This window comes from Malaya genurostris, chromosome 3, assembly GCF_030247185.1.
Source record: "Malaya genurostris strain Urasoe2022 chromosome 3, Malgen_1.1, whole genome shotgun sequence".
In the NCBI taxonomy this organism is placed as follows: Eukaryota; Metazoa; Arthropoda; class Insecta; order Diptera; family Culicidae; genus Malaya; species Malaya genurostris.
Window position 1 is genome coordinate 287,913,787 of NC_080572.1, and position 24,510 is coordinate 287,938,296.

Genomic DNA, 24,510 nt, shown 5'->3' on the forward strand with positions numbered 1-24,510 from the left:
CTAGTTTGGAAAAATGATGCTGACTGTGTGACATAAACACTGAAGCATGCTTTTGTGAACTACTCGAATCAATCTGCATCAATTGTTGTCAAAATTAGTGTCCAAAATTATTTAATAAAAGTATTAAACATATTTTCATGAGACTGTTATGAAAGAAGAGAAAGGCATTATCACACCACTAGGTGATTAAGAAGGGTTTTTGAACATAGTGTTTGCACTTCAAGACAGAATTTGATCACATTTCGAACATATTTCAAACATGTATAGCATAAATTTTGCATTTGAGCCTTTACTTTTTTTGTGTGTATAAAAATAGGTATAGAGTTCACTCAAACTTTAGAAAAAAAATTCCGAGGTCCGGAGGGCCGAGTGACACATACCAATCGATTCAGCTCCACGAACTGAGCAAATATCTGTGTGTGTGCACAGAATAAAGAGGCGGAGATCCCAAGGATGGCTGGGCCGAATTTAATCGGACTAGTTGCAAACGAAAGTCTTTTTTATCAGCCAGAATGCTATAGTTTTAGTTCTTTGATCCATTGTTTACTTTTAGAGTTATACCAAGTTTTATGTGAAAGATTGCACGAAATTCTTGAACTAATTTTGTTAGTAAAATCAGAAAATTTGTTTCTATTTATCTATCACCACCATTACTGAAGGACAGCACAAAGAAATCAAAAATGAAATTTGTTTTATTAACAAGTTTATTAGCCAAAAACTCATGAGAAGTGTCAAAGCAAAACAATCCATTAAAAAGCTAAAAAAGACAGTCTTGTTGAAACTGATTGCAAATTGTTTTGATGTTTTTCGCATTTGTTACGATATATCCATATTTAAATTTCTAAACCGATATGTAAAAATGACGTAAACTCTTAGTGGAAGGTGTATTAATTCAGGATTTGTGCGCATTTGAAGCGATTGTGTGTAATAATGTTTTTTACACGGAACAGTGAAGTGAGTTTCGAATGTTGCACTCTAATTGTATATGTCGAATGATGTTTTTTGTATCTTCTAACCTTCCGGGCTACGCCGTCCGGTATACTACGTGTATTCGGTTTTTTTTCGAGTGCTCAAAATTTTCAGTGAGAGAGTCCATTTCGCGAAGTCGAATGAAGAAAACAGCGATTTAGAAGAAAAATTTTCAAAAAGAAGTTTATGTTTCGTTTATGTCTTTTTCTCCAATACAACATCATATTTATACCTGCCAATATAGAAAAGACAACCGCGACTGAAGTTTTTTTCGATAGTAGTGTGCCATCTAGTGGCTAGTAGTCATTACGGTGTTAACGTTTTTCGGTAACAGGGCGCCATATAGGTGCAAATTGCAGAAGCCAATTCAACCATTTATGTTGGTTGAAAATAACGTTTTATTTCTCTAATTCAACTAAAAAATTAGTTGAATGGAAATGAAGTGTGCCTTAGCTAAGAAATGACAGCACGTTTAATTGGTGAATTCAACTAAAAAAATAATCATTTCAACAAATATTTTATTATTATTAAGGGAATGAGAATTAGAAAATCTAAATTAGCAAAAGTAAGATTTTTTTAGTTGTCTCAAAAAATAACTAACTAAGATCAGAAAATCAACTAATTTTTTCGCCAAAATGCTGATTTCGGTCTTTCCGTGTAATCATTTGATTTACACGGATGGATAGAACGATTCAACTCAAGACAAATTTTTTAAAAGAGCGTATATATTTTTGCAACCTTCAAATAAGTGAAATATGTTTTTTGTCGTGAATACGACTTACTTTACTATGGGGTGCCTTTTCAAAATTAGCCATATGGAAGAATGGGCAGAACTTAATCGTGAATATCTCGACTTGTATTAATGACAGCAACATAATTCTTTCACTATTTCATCAAAAATATGATCAGGAATTTAGGATAATATTTTGAATAGTGAGAGAAAACCACAAACAACTCAAAAATTCAGTTTTCTCAAAATTTGAAAACAACGCGGAAAACTCTTTACTTTCGCTTGGGTTTTTCGCGCAAGGACGACGATTTTGAGGTAGTCAGGCACATATCTTCAACTGACTGTTTATAAAAGGGAACCGTGGGCGAAAATCGATCATTTCTTCTTGTGCGTTGGATGGAAGCAGACGTCGTGTGAATGATTTAATCAACCAACAGCTTCAGAGAGTGCACCTTCTGCGTGGTTAAAAACCTAAAACGCTCAGGTCGCAACTCTCATTTGGACTTCAGTCGTCCAGTGGAGCAGTTGGCAATGAAAGCAAACCTTTTGCGTGGTATAGAGCCTCAAACGCTTAGGTCGTGCTTTCATTTGGACTTCAATCGTCGGGAGCACTGTACTGTACTGTAGTTTAGGTGTATCGTTTCAAATTCTGGTAGCATAAAATGGCAAAACTTGCACAATTCACGCTATCGATCCACTAATTTATATTCTAAAGTATAAAGTAAGAGTGTCAGTTTTATTCGTATTCACGACATCCAGTTATGTCTCTGACATTACACACCTGTACTTTTTAAAGTGTTTTAAATCTTTTTCTTATACGCAATGTACCAAAGTACTGTTCAATTTAACAGAACACTTAATCGGAGAACTGAAAGATTTGAAGCGTAAAGCTGATTCAAATAACATCTGAACCCTTCACCTGACAGATGAATCCAGTTAGACCTTTTTCAAACTAGGTTAACGGTTCCCTCATTTGTAAGGACGTTACCTCAAAAACTTGGTTTAAGCACTAAAGTCACTATAATTATTTTAAATTCCTGCCTAATTCACCTTGTTCCACATAGAGAATTGATTTTTGGAAAATAAACACTAATCTTCAAAAACATAGATTTTTATTTATCTTATCGTTGGTTCTATATTCATCTTATTACTTAGCAATTGCGATAACAATCAAAACAAAATATTGCACTATTAAACTCTCAGGTTCAAAATGTCAGAATTATTTCTAAAAGGGCCTAGTCCCATCCGTTTAGCTTTTATGTTACCGTCAATAAATCTCAAAAGCAATCGTTAGGATCGCTCATGTCGAGAATTTTTTTAATGGAAAATTGTTGCCTGTACGCTTGTCGGCAAACCATTGGTTTTATATATTTGTATCGAAAGTAAAGAAACAAAAAAAAAGTTTTTTACCACTGAGCTGCTATTCCCAACCTGACGACGACGGTTTTGAAGGGGTAAGCGATATATCAAAGGGAAACCATCGCTCTGATTGGTCAATCGATGCAAAAGCGAAGCTGTTGGAAGCACGCGAATCCATAAATAGAAGCAAAATTATAACTAGCGTTTCAGTCTTACGCGTAGCATGCTAGAGGTAGGTTGTTGCTGAACAGCAAGACAGTAACTGTGCCTGAAGAATCAGATGGCTGTCTATAAACAAATCATCTACCCCGCAATTGAATACGCAGTCCCTGTTTGGCGGGGCTGTGCACGAACACACAAACTTAGGCTTCAGCGCATTCAAAGTAAGATATATCTTTAAAATGATTCTAAATCTACCCCCTTGGACAAGTTCTAGTGAAGTACATGAGATGGCCTCCCTGGATATACTAGAACAAAAATTCGAACAATACTGCACGAAATTTGAAGAGAGGTGCTCAATCTCTGAAATACAAATAATTCAAAATTTGTACGTATTAGGTTAGGGATAGTTATAAGTAGGTAGATATTTTATTAATAATTGAAATAAATATTATGATTAAACATTAGTATGTAAAACAAGAGTAACTAAAACACCTATTATTAATAACGAATCGTATGAACAACAAAGATGAAAGGCCAAAGGGTCAAAACACTTGTACTGTAAAATGTTGATGTAATACACAAAAATAAGATTAATAAACAGATATTTATGCAAAAAAAATGCAAGACAGCAAGTGCCATAAAATAATTTGAAGCTTTAATTGGTATGCTCTGATCTTGTGTCATGCAAGCTCGGATGAAATTCCATGTTATGTCGTTTCACCTGAGAAACTGACAACTACCCCGGGGTAAATGTTGAGTGCGTAAGAATAATTTCTAATTAATATAAGATGAACTCGATTGATAATGAGAAATAGTTTATCGCTTCAACCGAAATCGCAGAATGGTAGAGAAACTTAACGCTATAAAAATCACTGCTTGCATACAAAACTTGAACACAAGCTTGACGAAGAGAAGCTTTTCATAATCCGTATCGCAAGTATGTACAAAGATATAATTGCATACATTTGGGATATTGGTGTAATTTCGTCGGCTATTAAACCGAACAATGTTCGGTGTCGGTTCCTAATCAAGATAAATCTAGGCAGACTCTCGTGCAATAGCGGATTCAAAAGTGTGACGATTGATTGAACTGTTTGATTGTAGATCATTAGAAATTTTGGTGGCCTTGTTCAATGGCTCGAACAACCTTATGGGGCTAAATCCTTGTAGTTTTTTTTCATAAAAAATAATTGAAAATAGAAAAATAACAGGGGAAAAGTTGAAAAGAACTGTATTGGTATGCTTGAAAGTTCATTTTATTCTGCTTTCTACATACAAATCGGACATGACACTCACTTGACTTTGTCAAGTTGTTTGTAAAACTCCAAAGTATTTTCAACGGTGTCGGTACAAGCAGTAAGATATTTCTTCCAATCGTCACAGGATTGACCTAAAACCAAGAAAATCGTTCAAAGTTCATCATTGTTTATCAAACCCGTTTCCAATTACATTACCTTTGGTCCAGTTCTTTGCCGGACAACTCTGTAAATCCAAACCAATCAATACTCAAAGGAAATTGTAACAATCATTAGCCCTTACCGCAAATCCCTTTGCCATAACGCAAATGCTGAACAGCAACGGTTTCATGGAGCATTTTTCCACCTCCGGCAGTTCCATTTTGTTCGTCTTGAAGAAGTCCATCATTTTGCTGTAATCCTTTTCGACGTGCATCAAACATTGATCCAGGGCAACCTGTTTGACCAACGGTAGCCAATCGGCGTTATCCTTCAGGGCTGTGGTGAGGTACGTTTCCATCACTGCCCTATCGAAGGAACTGTCGGCCTTGAGAGCGTTAATTTTCTTGAAGAAACATTCCAACGATTTATGTCGGAGAATGTAATTTGAAAGATCTGTTGCTGCATGAATGACCCGCAGATGAACTTACACAATACTTATGGGCATCTGAAACATTAGAACTTTTCTGTTCATTCCAGCATTGCTCCAAGATTTTTGCATCCAGTATCATCGGAAATGAACAGCAAGTCTACAAAAAGGAGTAAATCTTAGAATTTTAAAATTCAAAATGTGTGAAAAATTAAACACGTACACTATTTCCTAGCAATCCATCCGAATTTGGTAATTTCGAGCAAACTGGGTTCACTTGGGAGCTAGCGAACTGAAAAGATTTTAGTTTAAATTTAACACATGATTCATCTGATAATTTCCTATCACCTGTGCCAGCCAGAAAACTTGCAAACTTAAAACCAAAAGTGTAAATTTGTCCATATCGCGCCTGTTTCTACTGTATGACTGTTGCCGTCAATTCTCGGTGAGCAACATTTTAAACAGTTTATCTGTCGGAAAAACTAGCTTCATTTGCTCAACAAAAACGACACAGATGATTGTGATACTGACATTTTCCATTGGAGGTGTTGGTTGTGCTAGGTGAAAAAAAAACAAACAAACGATGAAATCATCAGCTCTGATGTCATTTGCAAAAACGTCATTAGAGCCAGAACTTCACGAACAATTTATTCCATTGATTGGTCATCATGTGAACTACCTTCGGTTCGGGTTTGTTTCCCGTGAAGGTCAACAGTTTTCTAACAGGAAAACCGAAAATCAGATTGACAGTTCCGAGACAGGAATTGGACTAGAATATTGACGTTTATTTCAAAAAATTTGATAGTTCAAGATTCTGAGAGTAACTATTGTTTGCTTCCAGAATATTGATTTAGAGATCAAGTATTAATCGCTTAACTTGAATCGGAATCTGCCCTCGTAAATTTTTTGAAAATATTACATGGCATAAATCCAAGCAAGCGGTATTATTTGGAGTGATGACATATCTCGGTTGATTTTTCATTACGGGGTATAAGCAAGTTACAGCTTCTCTTTAATCACTCTCTCTTTCGATTATTGTGATGTGATTAAAAAGATTTTCTTTGATATCACTATTCTGTTTGAAAGTCGAAAGTTTAGGGTATCATTTCATGCAAAGACTTGAGCGATAAACGTGGAAACCGCTTGGTCATTGATAGAAGAGAAAGTAAACAAACAGAAACTGTCACTTGCTTACACGCTCTTTTGAAAAATTAACCGAGGTATGTCGGGTTTTGATGGGAAATACAGAAACTGACCCAGTTTACTATGCCGCTCTGGCCCCTCCGGAAATCAGAAACAGAAACGAAACAAAATTTTGAGAAATATCATGGGGCTGTTGATCCTGTAGATTACATCGTGAGACAGCGGTTTTGAGAGTTACGTGATGCAGTCACGTACCCAGAGGGGGGCCCGAGGGACCCTGGCCCCTCCCGAAATCAAAAACATATAATTATTTAGAAGATGTGTTACAGAAATAACAAGACAGTAAACGTAAAGAAATGTAATAAAATATTAGTTAAAGTTGTTGCATTTCGATGCAAAGAAAACAAGTGTTCTGTAAGTAGCAGAAACTTTACGTCTGCTTAGCGGTTCAAATTGAACTGTCGAGTTTTGCTATGCTATGCTATGAGTCAAAGACGAAACGTAAACATATCAAAATCGGTTATGTGCCCTAGCACAAAATTTGACTAACCCCTGATTGTCACATAAAATAGAATAGGAACCGGGGTAAAATAAATGACAATAATTATAATACAAAAAATACATAAAATAGTAGTTTAGTTTTTGAAGCTATACGTTACGAAGTTTTTTGAGGTCTATCTGAGTCAACGCCTGAGAAAAACTATCTGACGCTATGTGCGGGGTTGGGAATCGAACCCAGGCGGGTTGCGTGAAAGGCATCGACCTACCCATCGCGCTACTTCCGTCCCCAATATGGAAAAAGGTTCCATTTTATGAAATGCTTCACTCTAAAAAGAATTAAATTTTCTTAAATTGAGCGTTACAAATCATATGAGTTATTTTGTGGAAATTATGAAAGTTAAAAACCGTTATAAGGGTTCTTACGGTAAACGGGTAACGAACCTTTACTTTTTAGTAAGATATAGGCGTTACAAAGCGTTACATTCCTAACTTTTTTGTGAATCAAAGGCGTTGTATGTGTTACTTGTTTGTAATTCATAGGCGTTACGGAGCGTTTTTTTTGCAAATTAATAGACGCTACGGAGCGTGACGAAGCGTTCCTTTTCTGTAGGCTATAGGCGTTACGAAGCGTTACATGCGTTACTTTTTTGTAAACTATCGGCGTCACGAAGCGTCACATGCGTTACTTTTTGTAAGTAATAGACGTTACGAAGCGTTACAAGTGTTACGTATTTGTAAACTAGATGTGAAAATATAGAACGGAAAAGTGAGACGTGACAGAGGGTCATTTAAGCAAGCAGAAATCTTCTAGTAACTTAACTTTTACCTTCTAACAGAGGAGTTGGGCTTAGGCATCTGAACAATGCGAATCATTCAAGTCTCTGGTATGTCGGAAAGTAGTGATAAAGGTCTTTTACCATTTACTATCCGAATGGTAATTTATAAGTGTTACAAAGCGTGGCGAAGCATTACTTTTTTGTAAGTTATAGACATTACGAAGCGTTTTATGCGTTTCTTTTTAATAGGTTATAGACGTAAAGAAGCGTTACATGCGCTTTTTTGGTAAGCTTAGTCGTTACGAAGCGTTACATGCATTTTTATGAATCATAGACGTTACTCGTTTATAAGTTATAAGCGTTACGATGCGTTACTCTTTCGTAAGTTATAGGCGTTACGAAGCGTTTCCTTTTATGAGTTACAGGTGTTGTGAAGCGTTACTTTTTGAAAGTTACAGGCATTGCGAAACGTGACATGTGTTATTCTGTATCAGTTTTGGTACTCCGAAGCGTTACATGCGTTAGTTTTTTGTGAGTTGTAGGCGTTACGAAGTGTTACATGCGTAACTATTTTTGAAAGTTTTGGGTGTTACGAAACGTTACATGTGTTACATTTTTAAAAGCTATACGCGTTACGAGGCGTTACATCCGTTACTCTGAACATGTAAATTTTGTCATCATGTTCCATAGCATACTTTGTTTTTTTTTCTAAATTGATCTAGACTGTATTGTAAAAAGGGTTTAACCTTTTCAACCATTTTTTTTAAATATTTCACTAAAAATGACAAAGCTTGCAAAAAAGTATTGCACTAGTGAGTTTTACAAAATCAGTCAAATTTTTCAATAAAAATCTAAAAAACTAAAAAATATCGCATGGACTTTTGAAAATTGATATCAATTTACAAAAAACATGTTTTATTTTATTTAAAATAAGTGTACAGTGTTGCATATTATTTTGCATAAAAAATTTCTATCTTTGAAAAAAAAACTTGTAGTAGGTAATATTAGGGACATAACCGCGAGATTGACGTAAAATAAAAGTCATTATAATCCAAAAATGCAATGTATCTTAATTTGAGAGCAAATTTCACAGAATACTGATTACCCGATATTAGCAAAAAGTATCAGTAATGTTTTTCAGTCGGTGTTGAACAGTCGTTCGCACCGCACGCGTATAGCTCTTGGCTCCTGGAATTTTTTTCTGGCTACCTAGAGTTTCATTGATTCAAGGCTTCAGTCTTTTTCAAGGCTACCTGAATCACTAACTAAGTGACTAAGTGATACAAAGAGTGATATTAGAGTGACTAAGAAATTAATCAGCCTTTTTAAAGGCTAGTTAGGAGTCTAATCGAAGACTAATTTAGCCTAGTAAATTTAATTTAAAATTTCATTAATTTCAAAAATGCCTGCGTTCAACCGGAAAGGCAACAAGCCTAAGGCTAAAAATAATTCAATACGGAATAAATCACAATCCGTTATTCAACATTTTTCTAATAACATTCACGATCTTATAGAATCTGAATGTAAAAATAAAAGACAACGGACGGATTTCCCTTCCGTTGATCCTATGCCGTCTAACAATATTTACGAGATTCTTCCTGAATCCGATTGTAGCGACATAGAAGAAAATTCTTCAAAAATTCCCAAAATGGACACTTGTCGTTCTGGGAAGAAACATCAATCTATGCCACCAGTGACGGTGATGATTTCCGACTTCAAAGCATTCCGTACTGAGCTTTCTACTTTTCTCCCGGAAGTAAAAGTCTCATTTCAAATCGGACGAAGAGGAGAATGTCGAGTCTTGGTGGATGGATTGGAATATTACGAACGTCTTATTCGATATTTGTCCGAGAAACTTCATAAATTTTATTCATATGATATAAAACCAGACAGACCCTTCAAGGCTGTCTTGAAAGGATTATCAAATGATCAAAGTATTGATGAAATTAAAAATGAACTAAAAGAATTGCTTGGTTTTGCCCCTTCCCAAGTAATACTTATGAAAAAAAAAGAGCGAATGGTACTTCTAAACCACGCTCTGGAATTTCCCATGAACTTTACCTAATACACTTCAATCGAAGTGATGTAAACAATTTGAAAACTTTAGAAAAAGTACGTTTCATTTCCCACATTAAAATTCATTGGGAACATTATAAACGGCATAATCGTATTGCAAACTTAACGCAATGTCGTCGTTGCCAAGGCTTCGGTCATGGAACCAAAAATTGTCATATGGATATACGGTGTTTGAATTGTGGTAAATCGCATTCGAAAGACGTTTGTCCAATGAATGAAACCACTGATTAATTTTCATGTTCAAATTGAGATGGAAATCATAAATCCAATTATTTGAAATGTCCTGTCAGGGAAAAAATTTTAAACGCTCGTTCGCTTAGACAACAAGTCAAATCAACGACCTTAAATTTACAGAACATACCTGAAAATCAGAAAACCGTTACAAATGCCACGCCTAATTCGGCACTGATTTCTTCGAAACAAAAAACAGGTACGCCTGCCAATTCGTCTTCTAACGAAAACAATTTATTGACAGGTAGATCGACCTCGTCATCATCTTCTTCTAATGTCAGTTATGCTGGTATATTAGGTAGAAATCTATCACCTATTTCTTCTAATGTAAATAATCAAAACACAGGACCGCCTTGCAGTTCTTCTTCTAACGAAAACAATTTATTAATAGGTAGACCGGCCAAATCATCTTCTTCTAATGGCAGTCTACCTACAAATATTCCTTCAATGCCATTCGCTTCTTTAAATGAAGTCGATTTAGGCGATATAACTGAAAATAAAATGATCTACCTACAAGATCAACTTTTTCAAATGATCATCCAAATGAATTCGACTTCATCTCTTTTTGAAGCATTTCAAATCGGATGGCAATTTGCAAATAATATTATACTGAATTTAAAATTTAACAGTGATGTTAAATAATTATTTGAATATTTTAAATTGGAATGCTCGATCTTTGAAATCGAGTGAAGATGAATTTTATAATTTTCTCGAAGTTCACAAAATCCATATTGCCATTGTGACAGAAACTTTTCTTAAACCAAATGTCAAATTGAAAAGTAATCCACATTATGTGGTTCATCGATTTGACAGGTTTACTGGAATGGGTGGTGGAGTTGCCATTTTTGTCCAACGGCAAATTAAACATCGAATTTTACCTTCTTTCAATACTAAAGTTATCGAAAGCATGGGAATCGAAGTTGAAACCATTAATGGAATTTAATTCATCGCTGGAGCATATTTGCCATTCCAATGCACCGGCGAACAATTAAATTTCTTTAAAGGCGATTTGCAAAAACTTACAAGATATCGATCGAAATTTTTCGTAATAGGGGACTTAAATGCTAAGCATGTCCAGTGGAATTGTAGGCAAAATAACAGTAATGGTAAAATACTTCATAATCAACTCTCAGCTGGTTACTTCACAGTTCTTCATCCCAGTAATCCTACTTGTTTCTCTTCCGTGAAAAACCCGTCTACAATTGATCTGGTTCTAACAGATCAAAGTCACATTTGTAGTGAACCGATTACACATGCTGACTTTGACTCAGATCATCTTCCTGTAACATTCAGACTTTCCAACGAAGCTATGATTAATCCAATTAGTTCTATATTCAACTATCATAGAGCTAATTGGTTAGATTACAGATCTCACATTGAAAATCATGTGGATCATGAAACTATTTTAGAAAATTCTGCGGACATCGACACAGCAATTGATAATTTGAATCATTACATTATCGAAGCTAGAAATCTTTCAGTTCCCAAAGCTCAAACTAAATTAAATTCTCCTATCATCGATGACAATCTTCAACTGTTCATTCGGTTGAAGAATGTTCGTCGACGACAATATCAACGTTCTCGTGATCCTGCTATGAAAAACATAGTTAAGGATTTACAAAAAGAAATTAAACATAGATTTACTCTTTTGCGAAATGAAAATTTCGCTAAAGAAGTTGAACAAATTAAACCATATTCTAAACCTTTCTGGAAACTTTCTAAGGTTCTTAAGAAACCTCAGAAACCAATTCCTGCTCTCAAGGAAGGAAATCAAATACTTCTTACAAATGGTGAAAAAGCTCAAAAACTTGCTCAGCAGTTCGAGAGTGTTCACAATTTTAATTTAAACGTTGTGAGTCCCATTGAAAATGAAGTCTCACTGAAGTATGATCATATTTCAACCCAAGTGTTATCACACGATGACATTTTTGAGACGAATTTTGATGAAATTAAATCAATTATTAGGAAACTCAAAAACATGAAGGCTCCTGGTAATGATGGAATTTTTAATATTCTTATTAAAAATCTTCCCGATGTTGCCTTGAGACTCCTGGTTAAAATTTTCAACAAGTGTTTTTCATTAGCTTACTTCCCAAAAAGATGGAAAAACGCTAAAGTAATTCCTATACTAAAACCTGATAAAAACCCAGCAGAAACATCAAGTTATCGCCCAATTAGCTTACTTTCTTCTATCAGTAAACTTTTTGAAAAAATTATCTTGTTGAGAATGATGACTCATATAAATAAAAATTCAATTTTTTTACCAGAGCAGTTTGGATTTCGTCATGAACATTCAACTACTCATCAACTTGTCAGAGTAACGAACATGATAAAATCAAATAAATCTTCTGGGTTATCCACTGGAGTTGCTCTTCTAGACATAGAAAAGCATTCGACAGTGTTTGGCACAAAGGTTTAATAGCAAAAATGTCTAATTTCCAGTTTCCTATTTATTTGATCAAAATGATTCAAAATTATTTAATTGATCGTACTCTTCAGGTTAGCTATCAGAATTACGAGCCGGTGTTCCGCAGGGTTCGAGTGTAGCTCCAATCTTGTATAATATTTTCACTTCTGATCTTCCAAATCTACCCGTTGGTTGTCAGAAATCGCTATTCTGTGACGACACAAGTCTGTTAGCCACAGGTAGAAATCTAAGAGTGATCTGCAGTCGCCTACAAAGAAGTTTAAATATTTTCAGTGATTATCTGTCAAAATGGAAAATTAAACCAAATGCAACAAAAACGCAATTAATTATTTTTCCTCATTAGCCAAGAGCTTCTTTTCTTAAACCGAACAATAATCACATTCTCAAATTAAATGTCTTGGAATTGACATGGTCTGATCAAGCTAAATACTTAGGTTTAACGTATGACAAAAAACTCACTTTCAAGGATCACATTGAAGGAATCCAAGCAAAGTGTGATAAATATATTAAATGTTTATATCCTCTTATAAACAGAAATTCTAAGCTCTGTCTAAAAAACAAACTGTTAATTTATAAACAAATTTTCAGACCAGCCATGCTTTATGCGGTACCAATTTGGTCAAGTTGTTGTTCCACCAGGAAGAAAACGCTTCAAAGGATTCAGAATAAAATTCTGAAAATGATTTTGAAGCGTTCTCCCTGGTTTAGTACAAATGAGTTACACAGACTCACAAATATAGAACCATTAGATGTAATGTCACATAATATTATAAGCAAATTCCGACAAAAATCGATGCAATCTTCAATTGAATCGATTCGCTCTCTGTATTAGTTAGTAAGTTAGTATATAAGTTCCTTTTCCCCATTACACAATACAAGTAGGTTTAGAATTTTCCCTACACAAAAATCTCAGAATTGCGGAAGCAAATAATGTCTTCATGGTAATAACCAAATCATATATATATAACAGGGCTGAAAAGTCACCACTTGTGGCTGAACACCCAATTTAAATCTTATTAATTTAATTTTAACTCATATTCCAATGAATAGTTATTTAAAAAAAAAAAAAAAAAAATCTGTAATGTTTTTTCATACATTGATTTAAAATTGTGTAGACCGATTTTCTTTCAGAGTAGGATTCGAATAGACGAATTCCGTGCAAAATCGTTTTTGGAATTAGTAGCATATAGACTTTATCACAAAAAGGCACTTTGTTCACTTTGTGTTCTCTAAAATTGCTATAGACTGACTTTTCAAATCCTACAAATTGTTGTTCTGTGAATGTTTTAAAAAAAAGTCTAATTTACGAATAAAAATACTAGCAAAATTAGTAATCTAGTTTTAAACTGAGAAAAATTGATCTTAAAGAGTTGAAGTCAAATAAAAAAAAACACCATTCTTTATTTGAATGAAATTTTATCCCAGTATCGAAAATTATGTTCCCTGCCAAACTTCTATATATTGTAAGATTTGAAAGAAAAAAGGTTTTCTAACAAAAACCTTTTTATTATCCAACACTGATACTTTCTGCAAATATCGGAAACTAGCTATAGGGTAGTCGGCAGAGATGCCAGATCTGCAGATTTGTCTGTAAATCTGCAGATTTCGTGCATAGTGCTGCAGACACTGTTTGTTGGGCAGACTTTTGCAGACTTTTGAAAAACGATTTTTTTGCAGACTTCCAGCAAAATTGGCAGACTTTTGACATTTCTTTTTTGCTCTCCAAGCCAGTTTAACTTATCATACTTTATAGAGACATTGCTGCTAAAAAGAAATACTTGCTGACTGCAGATTTTTTTTCGGATATGCAGATATGCAGACTTTTGCAACCCTGTCTGAAGATATTTGAAATTTTTACCTGGCATCTCTAATATTAGGTGAAATTTTCTCACAAATTGAGATTTATTGGAATATTGAATGATCACGATTTTCAGTTTATTTGAGTTTTTAATAAAAAAGACACTGGATCAAAAGTTGAGCTTGGACAAGAAATGGTTCGATTTAAAATTTTTGAAATCAATTTTTTTCAGTGTTAGACACGATAAGGATTTCTTTCAGTATTTTTATTGAAAAATTGGAATGATTTTGTGAAAATCACTTGTATAACACTTTTTTTTGGGAATTATCATTTTCGACAATAACTCATTGAAAAAAAATTGATTAAAAATGTTAAGCATTTTTCAAAAGAAAGTCTGGATCAATTTTGGAACAACAAAGTTTGCAAAATGACTATTTGGGACAACACACAAAAGTTTTCTTAACATAATTATAAGTTTGAGGAGGGGTTTGAACCCTTAAACTCGTCCCCCTCCCCCTTTGTATACGCCTCTGACACTCACACATAAAGACATTTTGCGAACTGGACTAACTGAATCGAATGATATATGAACTACGGACCTCCGGTTTTGTCGTGAATACGACTTACTTTACTATGGGGTGCCTTTTCAAAATTTACCCTCTGAGAGAGTGATAAGTTTTTGTTCGTGAATATCTCTTGTTGTATCTAACGAATCAACATAATTTTTGCTACATGCCATCGGAAATATGATCACAATTTTATGATAAAATTTTCAGTTGTGTGACATTATCTCAAATAGTTCAAAATTAAACTTTTCTGAAATGTTTGGTATAAACGAGTATCAAAGAGGATAATTCATAAGGCGCGTTTGCCTTTCTCGTATTTTGAAAGCTCATAGCTCAGTGATCTGTGGAAGGATTTATATAATCTATCTACCAATAGAATCGAAATTTTTCAACTTAAACGTGTATAGCAAAAGCATTGAAGTATTTCAATAGTACACTATTGAAAAACCTATCTCATTTGACACATGTCAACAATCAACAATCATCACATGCCAATCAGAACGCGTTCTGAGGAAGAGAACAAAATATCTGCTGCTGTACAACAAATCGTTCGAGAAAAATGTTCCGAAAAGTGGTGAATATCGTAGTGAGTTCCTCAATTTGGTCCTTCTGAATGCTAGAAACGAATCCCTATAGTATAGTGATAGTTTCTTTCAATAAATTATGCAAATCCGAAATGAAATAATCGACATTAAAATTCTGTATGCGGCTATTTTTATAGCTTTTAGGACCGCCCATTAGTGAAAAGGCTACAAACGAAATCACGTAAAAGAAAGCTCTTAACCAAAGTTGAATCAGTTTGGATTCTACCGCCAATGCGAGCAGATGTATTTTGTGCCGATTGCAAAGCTAGTTTGCATGGATGAAAAAGCAACGGTGGAGAGCATTACAAAAAATCAGCCGTAGGGATGTCGGAAATTTCGAATTACTCGATTATTCAATAATCGAGTATAATTTTGAAACTAATCGATTGAAATTTATTCGATTATCTGGGTTATTAATCGATTACTCGATTATTCATTCGATTATTACTATGGGATTTTTTTTAATTATTCGATTAGCTCAATAATCGAATATTAGATTTTAAGCTATTCGATTAAATATTACTCGATTATCAGGGTTATCAAACGATTACTCGATTAATCGATCGATATTACGACATCCCTAATCAGCCGTTCTAATGGCTCTAAAAGTTTTTTGGAGAACTATTAGAATTTGTTGTTCGCAAATCGAAAGGAAATATTCCCAGTTTAGTGCAAATCTAGAACAGTTTGGTTAGATTTGTGCACTTTTCGCTGTGTGAAATTCACAGTAATCGAGATCAAGTGATGCCTTCTTTGTTTTTGCGAAAAATGTGGAAAAGGGGAATGCTTGCATAATTCATACAATTGATCAACTAATTGATATTCGGAAGTGTTAAGGAACATGTCAGTTGTTTTCGTATTCACGACATCCAGTTATGTCTCTGACATTACCCACCCGCCTTTTTCACAGTAATTGTATATTCTTTCTATGAGAAAGGTAAAGCAACCTAACTTGTTTTACAAAAAAAACTGTGAAGTTTAACCTATTCGCTATAGTTTACTTGAAGCAAATATTCCTCAATTGAGAAAAAGGTATCCAAATCAAGAGTCTTTTCAGTAAAATTGTTCGGATTGCTTCGAAACGGTCCTGAAGGTTGTCTTAATCTGTTAAAAATTTTTTCAAAAGATTGACACAAATCAAAAACAAATGTTCAATATCCCATATGACAGCGATCGCAGTAGGCTTCGAATGGCACGTTATCATCTCTTGATGGTAATCAAGAATCAGTTTAATTAGCACTTTTGGCAACAGCTCGACAGAGTCTATCTCTGTCTATCATAGGATAGGATCATTATTACATGACGTATATCAGGAAAGAATCAGGGCTAAAGAAACAACATTTTGTCATCAATCATCAAAACCGGTAAAGCGAAGTCTACATGTCAACATATAAAAACGAAACCTCTTTCAAATACTAATTCTATTTAAAATACTTCCATCGCAGTGGCAGCTTGTTAGCGCATTCAAACGTGCCCTAGAATCAAGATGTTGGTACTGCAAATTGTCATCCAAATCATCAATTACAGCACAAATTAAACACACATGATAAGTAATGGTCGATCGCATGCTCGAATGCGGGCTAAATTGAAGTCCAAAAAACATGTTCATGTTTTTAGCAAACTCATTACTTCCACCAATTGTCATCAGTTCGTTTTGAATGCTTCTATTTTTACAGAACTCGGTTTCACGGTGACTGAATCGAAGACAAGTTTAAAAGCGGACACCGGGCACTCGATACAGCACAAATCAATTCCAACCGTTGATCCAGTAAGGTCCAGAAAATACACGAATCAGCCATGAAAAATTTGTGCATTGTTCTAACAGTGCTCTGCTTGATTAGTTCGGTAAACAATCATCGGTACGTGAGTTCAACTGTCACAATAATAATTTTTGCTGCAATCTTTCAGAGCATCGCACAACAATGTTCTCCACCGCCGAATACGAAAAATCCCAAAGAATGTTGCGCCGTTCCGAACATCATGCCATCTAAGGAGCAATTTTCGACTTGCATACAGAAGTTCCCACCCCCATCGGGACCTCCACCAACTCCGGGAAGCCTACCACCGAATGCGAATGTATGTCAGAACTAAGTTTTAACGTTTTTTGAAAACAATAAACTGTTTTCTTTTTCAGTGCATCGCCGAATGTATCCTCACCCAGCAGGGCGCAATTTCTAACGGAGCCATCAGCAAGGATGCGGCCATTTCCCAAATCGTAGCAGTGGTTGGATCTTCGTCTGATTGGCAGGCACTTGCCAAGTCAGCGGTAGAGAAATGCTATTCCCAGGTTTCCTCGCTGGGAACTCAAAAGGACAGCAACGGATGTAGTTCTGCTGCGGGACCATTTGTGGAATGTCTTCCAACTGAGATGTTCAAGGTAAAAGTTTGAATGTTTTTTTTTGTTTGTTTACAAAGGGATAAAGGATAATGGTTTCCTTTCGTTTCAGAATTGTCCTGCCGCTTCCTGGACTGCCGGTGCCGAATGTGATCAACTGAAAGCACATCTGGCTAAAGGATGTTCGATCATGAGCCTGATGCCACCTCCCCATCCACACTAGGGTGTACCACGGAAACACAACTCGAGATGATCTAAATCGGCTAATGAGATATCTGTTGTTCTATGCACTGGACCGAGTTTCTCCACAATTACTGCGAGAAGCCGTAGCATATTATTCGATCACTGATTTTTTGTTTGTATTAATGAATTAAGCTCTAATGTAAAAATAATGTTCCGCTTCCACCAGTTTTGTTTAATTTATGCAATAATAATCTTTATATTTAGATCAAATATATGTAGAATACTTTGATCAATTACTACTACTTATCCTTCGTATGCCGAACAGGTGCACGGAACGACCGAAATCAGCATTTTCGCGAAAAATTTAGTTGATTTGCTGATTTTAGTTAGTTATTTTTTGAGACAACTAAAAAATTCTTACTTTTGCTAATTTAGATTTTTTATTCTCATTCCCTTAATAGTAATAAAATATTTGTTGAAATGACTTTTTTTTTTAGTTGAATCCACAAATTAAACGTGCTGTCATTTCTTAGCTAAGGCACAAAATTCATTTCCATTCAACTAATTTTTTAGTTGAATCAAGGAAATAAAATGTTGTTTTCAACCAAAATGAATGGTTGAATTGGCTTCTGCAATCTGCAGCTATATGGCGCCCTGTCACCGAAACGGTAACACCGTAATGACTACTAGCCACTAGATGGCACACTACTGCCGAAAAAATTTCAGACGCGGTTGTCTTTTCCATATTGGCAGGTATAAATACGATGTTGTATTGGAGAAAAAGACATAAACGAAACATAAACATCTTTTTGAATTTTTTTCTTCTAAATCACTGTTTTCTTCATTCTCACTGAAAACTTTGAGCACTCGGAAAACAAAAACCGAATACGAGTAGTACACCGGACGGCGCAGCTCGGAAGGTTTGAAGATACAAAAAAACTTCATCACAATTAGAGTGAAACATTCGAAATTCACTTCACTGTTCCGCGTAAAAACATTATTACGCACAATCGCTTCAAGTGCGCACAAATTCTGAATAAATACACTTTCCACTAACAGTTTACGTCATTTTTACATATCAGTTTAGAAATTTATATATGGATATATCGTAACACATGCGAAAAACATCTAAACAATTTGCAAGCAGTTTCAACAAGACTGTCCCTTTTAGCTTTTTAATGGATTGTTTTGGTTTGACACTTCTCATGAGTTTTTAGCTAATAAACTTGTTAATAAAACCAATTTCATTTTTGTTTTCTTTGTGCTATCCTTCAGTAATGATGGTGATAGATAAATAGAAACAAATTTTCTGATTTTAATAACAAAATTAGTTGTCAATGAGAATTTCGTGTTGGATTGAAATATTACTGGTTTGTGTCCAGGATATTCACCAACTAAACACATTCTCTAAAAATAAGAGTTTTTTCAGCAAAGTAAATTCTCAATTTTAACTAATTTTATAGTTATTTTGGAAATTTTGTTGTTAAAATCAACTAATTCAAAAACAGTAATACGAATTAGGCGCAGAGCTAATTTCGGACGTTCCGTGTGCGTATTTCGTCTACTACATACAGGTTTTTTCAGTTTAGGAATCAAATTTGATTCTCTAATTAAGATACGGAAGAAGCCTTCAAGTAATAGGATGAGAAGAAGAATTAAAAGATAGACCAAAGAGGATAATATAACTTTTCCTTCAACTAATTTCTTAACCAAATTTATCATTCAATCTTCAAACAACTGTTTTTAAAGTGAATAAATCAATATTATTTCAAAGTTCATTGTTTGTTTTCAACAGAGTTTCTAGGCCGCATTCTACCATTTTTATTTCTTACTTTTCAACCCAATAGTGTTTATTACAATTCAGTATAACCAAGCATTTTTTGTCAAAAACAGGATATATAGTATTTGAGGGTAGGTTACAGGGTTCTGTACGAGATACGACCGATCATGATGACATTAAATTTAATTAAATCAAAGATTTAAATTTACAAAATGGGAAAATAATTGTTAAACAGGAGATTTGGCATCACTGGGAGTGCGTTGCGGTGCCTGGGTGCTGCTCTCAAAAAAATCTAATTTCAATGTGTATCAGACAACTTATAGTAAAGTAATTGATCGAAACAGTTATTTTAATTGATAGTACAGCTGTGGCAAGTGTGTGTTGATTAGTAAAAAGTGTTAAAAGTGTTATTATTGAACATTCGCGAAAATGAAAAAGGCGGGTGGGTAATGTCAGCGACATAACTGGATGTCGTGAATACGAAAACAACTGACCTGTTCTTCCGAATATCAATTGTATGAATTATGCAAGCATTTCCCTTTTTCACATTTTTCGCAAAAATAAAGAAGGCTTCACTTGATCTCGATTACTGTGAATTTCACACAGCGAAAAGTGCACAAATCTAACCAAATTGTTCTTGATTTGCACTAAACTGAGGATAATTACCTGCGATTTGCGAAAAACAAATCCTAATAGTTCTTTAGAAAACTTTTAGAGCCATTAGAACGGCTGATATTGTGTAATGCTCTCCACCGTTGTTTTTTTTCCAATGGTAATGACTGGCAGCTGTGACGTAATCGCTCTTGTCGAAAGCGAAACTAGCTGTGCAGACGACACAAAACACATCTGGTCGCAGTGGCGATAGAATCCAAACTGATTCAATTTTTGTTAAGAGATTTCCCTTTATGTGATTTCTTTTGTAGCTTTTTCACTAATGGGCGGTCCTAACGGCTATAAAAATAGCCGCATACAGAATTTTAATGTCGATTATTTCATTTCGGATTTGCATTTCATTGAAAGAAACTATCATGGTGCTGTACGAGATTCATTCCTGCCTTTCAGAAGGACCAAATTGTGGAACTCACTACGATATTAAACACTGTTCGGAACATTTTTCTCGAACGATTTGTTGTACAGCAGCAGATATTTTGTTCTCTTCCTCAGAACGCGTTCTGATTGGCTGGTGTTGACATGGGTCAAATGAGATAGGTTTTTCAATAGTGTACTATTGAAATACTTCAATGCTTTTGCTATACTCGCTTAAGTTGAAAAATTTCGATTCTATCGGTAGTTAGATTATATAAATCCTTCCACAGATCACTGAGCTATGAGCTTTCAAAATACGAGAAAGGCAAACGCGCCTTATGAATTATCCTCTTTGATACTCGTTTATACCAAACATTTGATAAAAGTTGAATTTTGAACTATTTGAGATTATGCCACACAGCTGAAAATTTTATCATAAAATTGTTATCATATTTCCGATGACATGTAGCAAAAATTATGTTGATTCGTTAGATACAACAAGAGATATTCACGATCAACAACTTATCACTCTCTCAGAGGGTAAATTTTGAAAAGGCACCCCATAGTAAAGTAAGTCGTATTCACGACAAAATATTCCAGCGACGGAAACTGTGAATTTACCGCTCAAAATTAAACGACGTCAACGATGTGAATTTGCCACCAAAAACTGAATGACATCAACCGATCCAAGCGCCATCTGCATATCATTGTCGGTGTTATCAAATTTATATGGAACTAGCTGACCCGTCGAACTTCGTCACGCCCAAAAATCAAAAATTCATTGTTCGAATCTATGTGTTCGGAGAGCAGAATTGTCAAACGACTAAGTGGTTAACGTTTCTCTCCAATATTTTTCTGATTACTTTACCTACAATCAACGCAATTCGACACTTGACATTCGATCTCGGGATATATTTACAATTTGTTTTTAGCCCAAGTAACCAAAAGCTCTTTTAAAAAAAATTGATTTAAGCTGTATACAAAGCATTCTAAACAGTCCGTTTTTGAGGATTTACCCATACTTTAATGTTCACCCGACGCAACAGAACAAACTTTAAAGCAGTTCCTTGTACAGCTTTTATGGAGCGAGAAAGTTTTCTCAGAACTTGTTCTGTGTTCAAGTTGCCAAAAAGTGCCACGCGTACTTTAGAGCTCTAATAAAGTGGATATCTTCAGGTACTAAGGAACTTTTGGTTACTTGGAGAGATGACTTACATTTTAAGTTGATATTGATCATAGTAATTTGAACATTCTTCTCAGTAAGGATGGCTTTTATCGTATCAAAGAACGCTCACTAGCAACTCTACACACAATTCAATCAGTGCCATCAAAGAGAAACAGATATCATCACAGCAACAAAAACCGGCATAGGTTCATTTAACATAGAATAGATACCAGCGCGAGAGCGAATTTCTCTTGATGACCTGTATGAGAATCAAATGTTGGCACGCTGCTGTATGGATTCTCTCTGAAGCAACAAAGGGTCGCTTATTATCGTTTCGCGATCCGATTCTATACAGGCAGTTGATAATTGCGATAGGATCATTTTACTATTGCCGCTTATTCATATTACATATTACCGTGCGAAATCTAAGTCTGAAAACATATCCTGTTTTCAAGGTCAAATGTGACAGATACTGTCAAAAAACTGAAAATTTTGACATAAAACTTCGTATAACTGAAAAAGTAAACATCCGATCTCAAAACCATTCAATAGCGTTCTGGGTGACGGGGAGACCTTTCATTTGCGACTAGTTTTATCAAAATCGATCCAGCCATCTCTGGGATTTCGACCTCTTTGTTGACAACACACACATGCTCGAGCTTAATCGATTGGTATATAACACTAGGCCCTCCGGCCTGGGAAAAAATTGATCGATGCTTCTTGTTTCGGACTACGTTTTGGTTGTTTCTGCTTCTTATTGATTCGAAGATTCAAACGTTCTTTAGCACCACATCCTGAACTGAAACCTCCTTCTTTTGCTCGAACGCCTTCAGTATACGTTTATCCAACTGAGGGTTAGCAGGACCTTTTTTTCGACCGAACTTCCTGATTGCATTTCACACGGCTTTTTCACTTACTCCTTCCATTTTTGCTATCTTTCTCAGTGATAGTCCGCGTTCTGTGCACCATTTGTACCGAATTTTTTGACGTTGTTCTGCTGAAAGTCCACGCATTTCGAAACAAACTAATGAAAACGAATAAACAACAGACAGATTCTGAACCATTGCGAAATGGTAGCGGTTTTTGGTTGCGTCCATACTTTCTGGGACAGTCTTTACACTCGATCTCATGAACACTCGGAGCATGCAGGAAAACATCATAGACATGAGAAGGTTGACAAATGGGCAGTTTTTTTGGAGAAACGTACAATAATACGAAAGCATGAACCGGCGAACCGCGGCTTCACATAACGACGTTCCAGGATGCCACAGGTATATCTTTGGTAGTTTTTCTGGTAGAATCACTGTACCACAAAAACCACGTTCCTATCAGTTAACAATTAAGAGCGTGAAATTGCGCTTTTGTACCACTGTGCAGTGATTCGATTTACAATAAATAACACATCATTTTGACTGGTCTCTGAAAACTCTTTATTAAATAATCTATCCCAGTTGGAAAACATTAATACTTGTCTCAGCCATGAAAATGTTATCGAGGAATGAACGTCAGCAGAACGTTAAAATGTTGCTCGCATATCGTGGAAATCCATGCTACTCGCACGCAATGTTGGTGAAATTGTTCATCAAAGCCAAATCAACTGTATCCGGGGCACTGCAATTATTTGAAGATTTATCAACGACAGCTAGGAGGACTGGAACGGGAGATATCGGAAGCCGAAGGCCAGAAAACGATGACATTTGACAAACAAGCTGGGAGTGCATCGCACTATAAAACGAGCCGAACTGACGACTTACAAGAACGTGGTGATTCCAAATTGTGACGATTTATTGTGTGATACAAGATTGCCTAATTATTCATGGTTTAGACTTCGACTTTACGTTGGCATTTTGATATTACGAAAAAAAATTTGGTGTGGAAGCCCGTGAGCATCGTCCAGATGGGGGACCCAAAATTAGGTAGCCCAAATCTGATCCGATGAAAACTTCTCCTAATGCGATGTACGGAAATCTACATAAAATTGTTTAAAACACGATAAATTATTTTATTAACAATAAATGATCACGATATTCTAAAACCGATAGCATTGCTTCCAATTTTTTTATTTTGGTAATTCCTCCCGAAACATTCATTGAAACTTTCATCCAATAACCGATGCAAACGAACATCCCGCCAGTAGTTTTTGTTTTAACTGACCACATTCTGACGCATCAAACCAGCGGCTGGAAGGACAATTCTGTAAATAGAAAAAAACCCCGGTGATTAGCATCGGTTTTTCATGGTCCACTGAAAATTGTCACCGTGAACATTTCCGTTTTTATGCAGTTTATCAGTGCTTGGGGCACGAAGCTACATCCGGCGCGCCCCGGAACTGACGAATTTGGATGCGTTAAAAAGATGGGATTTTGGGAGACACTCAGAATGCAAATGTCAACTATTTTGTTCAACATTGGCATGAAGTCCTCGTCGTTGCCGGCTGTTTCCAGTATTGCCTTTCCGATTTTCTCCTTATCTAGGGTGTTACTGCCTGCATCGAATGCGTTGATCTTCCGGAGAACACACTCGGCAATGCACTAAAGGATTGAGTCAATCAGTTCGCATCGAGGTGAACTCTATCCGGGAACATTTACCGATCCTTCCGTTCGCTTCGATCCCGGCGCAAATTTGGTCGGATGTTTTTCTCGGCATTCGTCCACAATATCCTTCTGTATTAACGGAGGTAGAGGACAGCAATCTGCTGGCTTCCTCGTGATTCCTTGGAAGCAGAATTTACTGTCCTGGGGAGGTTGACCGTTAATCTGGAATGAAGGGGTTGTGGTTTAATACTAACTATTACTTGTGTTTTCGGGTGTTTCGTACGACAATCAGAGTTATGATGATGACGATGAAATCCGATCTGCATGACATTGTAATGAA

General features: G+C 35.5%; 3 protein-coding genes across 3 annotated transcripts; 1 reads left to right on the forward strand and 2 right to left on the reverse strand.

The window, feature by feature from the left end:
• Positions 1–4,489: 4,489 nt before the first annotated feature.
• LOC131439174 (general odorant-binding protein 68-like) lies at positions 4,490–5,459 on the reverse strand. Its single transcript, XM_058609888.1, has 6 exons — positions 5,393–5,459; positions 5,268–5,336; positions 5,107–5,204; positions 4,760–5,045; positions 4,675–4,702; positions 4,490–4,610 (listed from the first exon to the last, which is right to left on the reverse strand). Exons 1-6 carry the CDS (start codon positions 5,444–5,446, stop codon positions 4,513–4,515), a joined length of 633 nt encoding a protein of 210 aa, XP_058465871.1. The 5' UTR covers positions 5,447–5,459; the 3' UTR covers positions 4,490–4,512.
• Positions 5,460–16,897: 11,438 nt separating this feature from the next.
• LOC131437788 (general odorant-binding protein 66) lies at positions 16,898–17,958 on the forward strand. Its single transcript, XM_058607363.1, has 4 exons — positions 16,898–16,992; positions 17,056–17,223; positions 17,282–17,524; positions 17,595–17,958. The coding sequence occupies exons 1-4, from the start codon at positions 16,945–16,947 to the stop codon at positions 17,703–17,705; spliced, it is 570 nt and encodes a 189-aa protein (XP_058463346.1). The 5' UTR covers positions 16,898–16,944; the 3' UTR covers positions 17,706–17,958.
• A 5,703-nt stretch (positions 17,959–23,661) lies between these two features.
• LOC131439602 (general odorant-binding protein 67-like) lies at positions 23,662–24,510 on the reverse strand. The gene is made up of 4 exons (XM_058610827.1): positions 24,454–24,510; positions 24,225–24,392; positions 23,895–24,167; positions 23,662–23,830 (listed from the first exon to the last, which is right to left on the reverse strand). The coding sequence occupies exons 1-4, from the start codon at positions 24,499–24,501 to the stop codon at positions 23,735–23,737; spliced, it is 585 nt and encodes a 194-aa protein (XP_058466810.1). The 5' UTR covers positions 24,502–24,510; the 3' UTR covers positions 23,662–23,734.

Coding starts and splice junctions, on each gene's coding strand:
- LOC131439174 (XM_058609888.1), bottom strand. CDS start 5,446: ATGGACAAATTTACACTTTTGGTTTTAAGTTTGCAAGTTTTCTGGCTG. Junction 5,337..5,392: donor AAGTTTTCTGGCTGGCACAG/GTGATAGGAAAT, acceptor AAATCTTTTCAG/TTCGCTAGCTCCCAAGTGAA. Junction 4,611..4,674: donor GGCAAAGAACTGGACCAAAG/GTAATGTAATTG, acceptor TCTTGGTTTTAG/GTCAATCCTGTGACGATTGG.
- LOC131437788 (XM_058607363.1), top strand. CDS start 16,945: ATGAAAAATTTGTGCATTGTTCTAACAGTGCTCTGCTTGATTAGTTCG. Junction 16,993..17,055: donor TGCTCTGCTTGATTAGTTCG/GTAAACAATCAT, acceptor GCAATCTTTCAG/AGCATCGCACAACAATGTTC. Junction 17,525..17,594: donor TTCCAACTGAGATGTTCAAG/GTAAAAGTTTGA, acceptor CTTTCGTTTCAG/AATTGTCCTGCCGCTTCCTG.
- LOC131439602 (XM_058610827.1), bottom strand. CDS start 24,501: ATGTCATGCAGATCGGATTTCATCGTCATCATCATAACTCTGATTGTC. Junction 24,393..24,453: donor TCATCATAACTCTGATTGTC/GTACGAAACACC, acceptor CCTTCATTCCAG/ATTAACGGTCAACCTCCCCA. Junction 24,168..24,224: donor CGAAGCGAACGGAAGGATCG/GTAAATGTTCCC, acceptor TCAATCCTTTAG/TGCATTGCCGAGTGTGTTCT.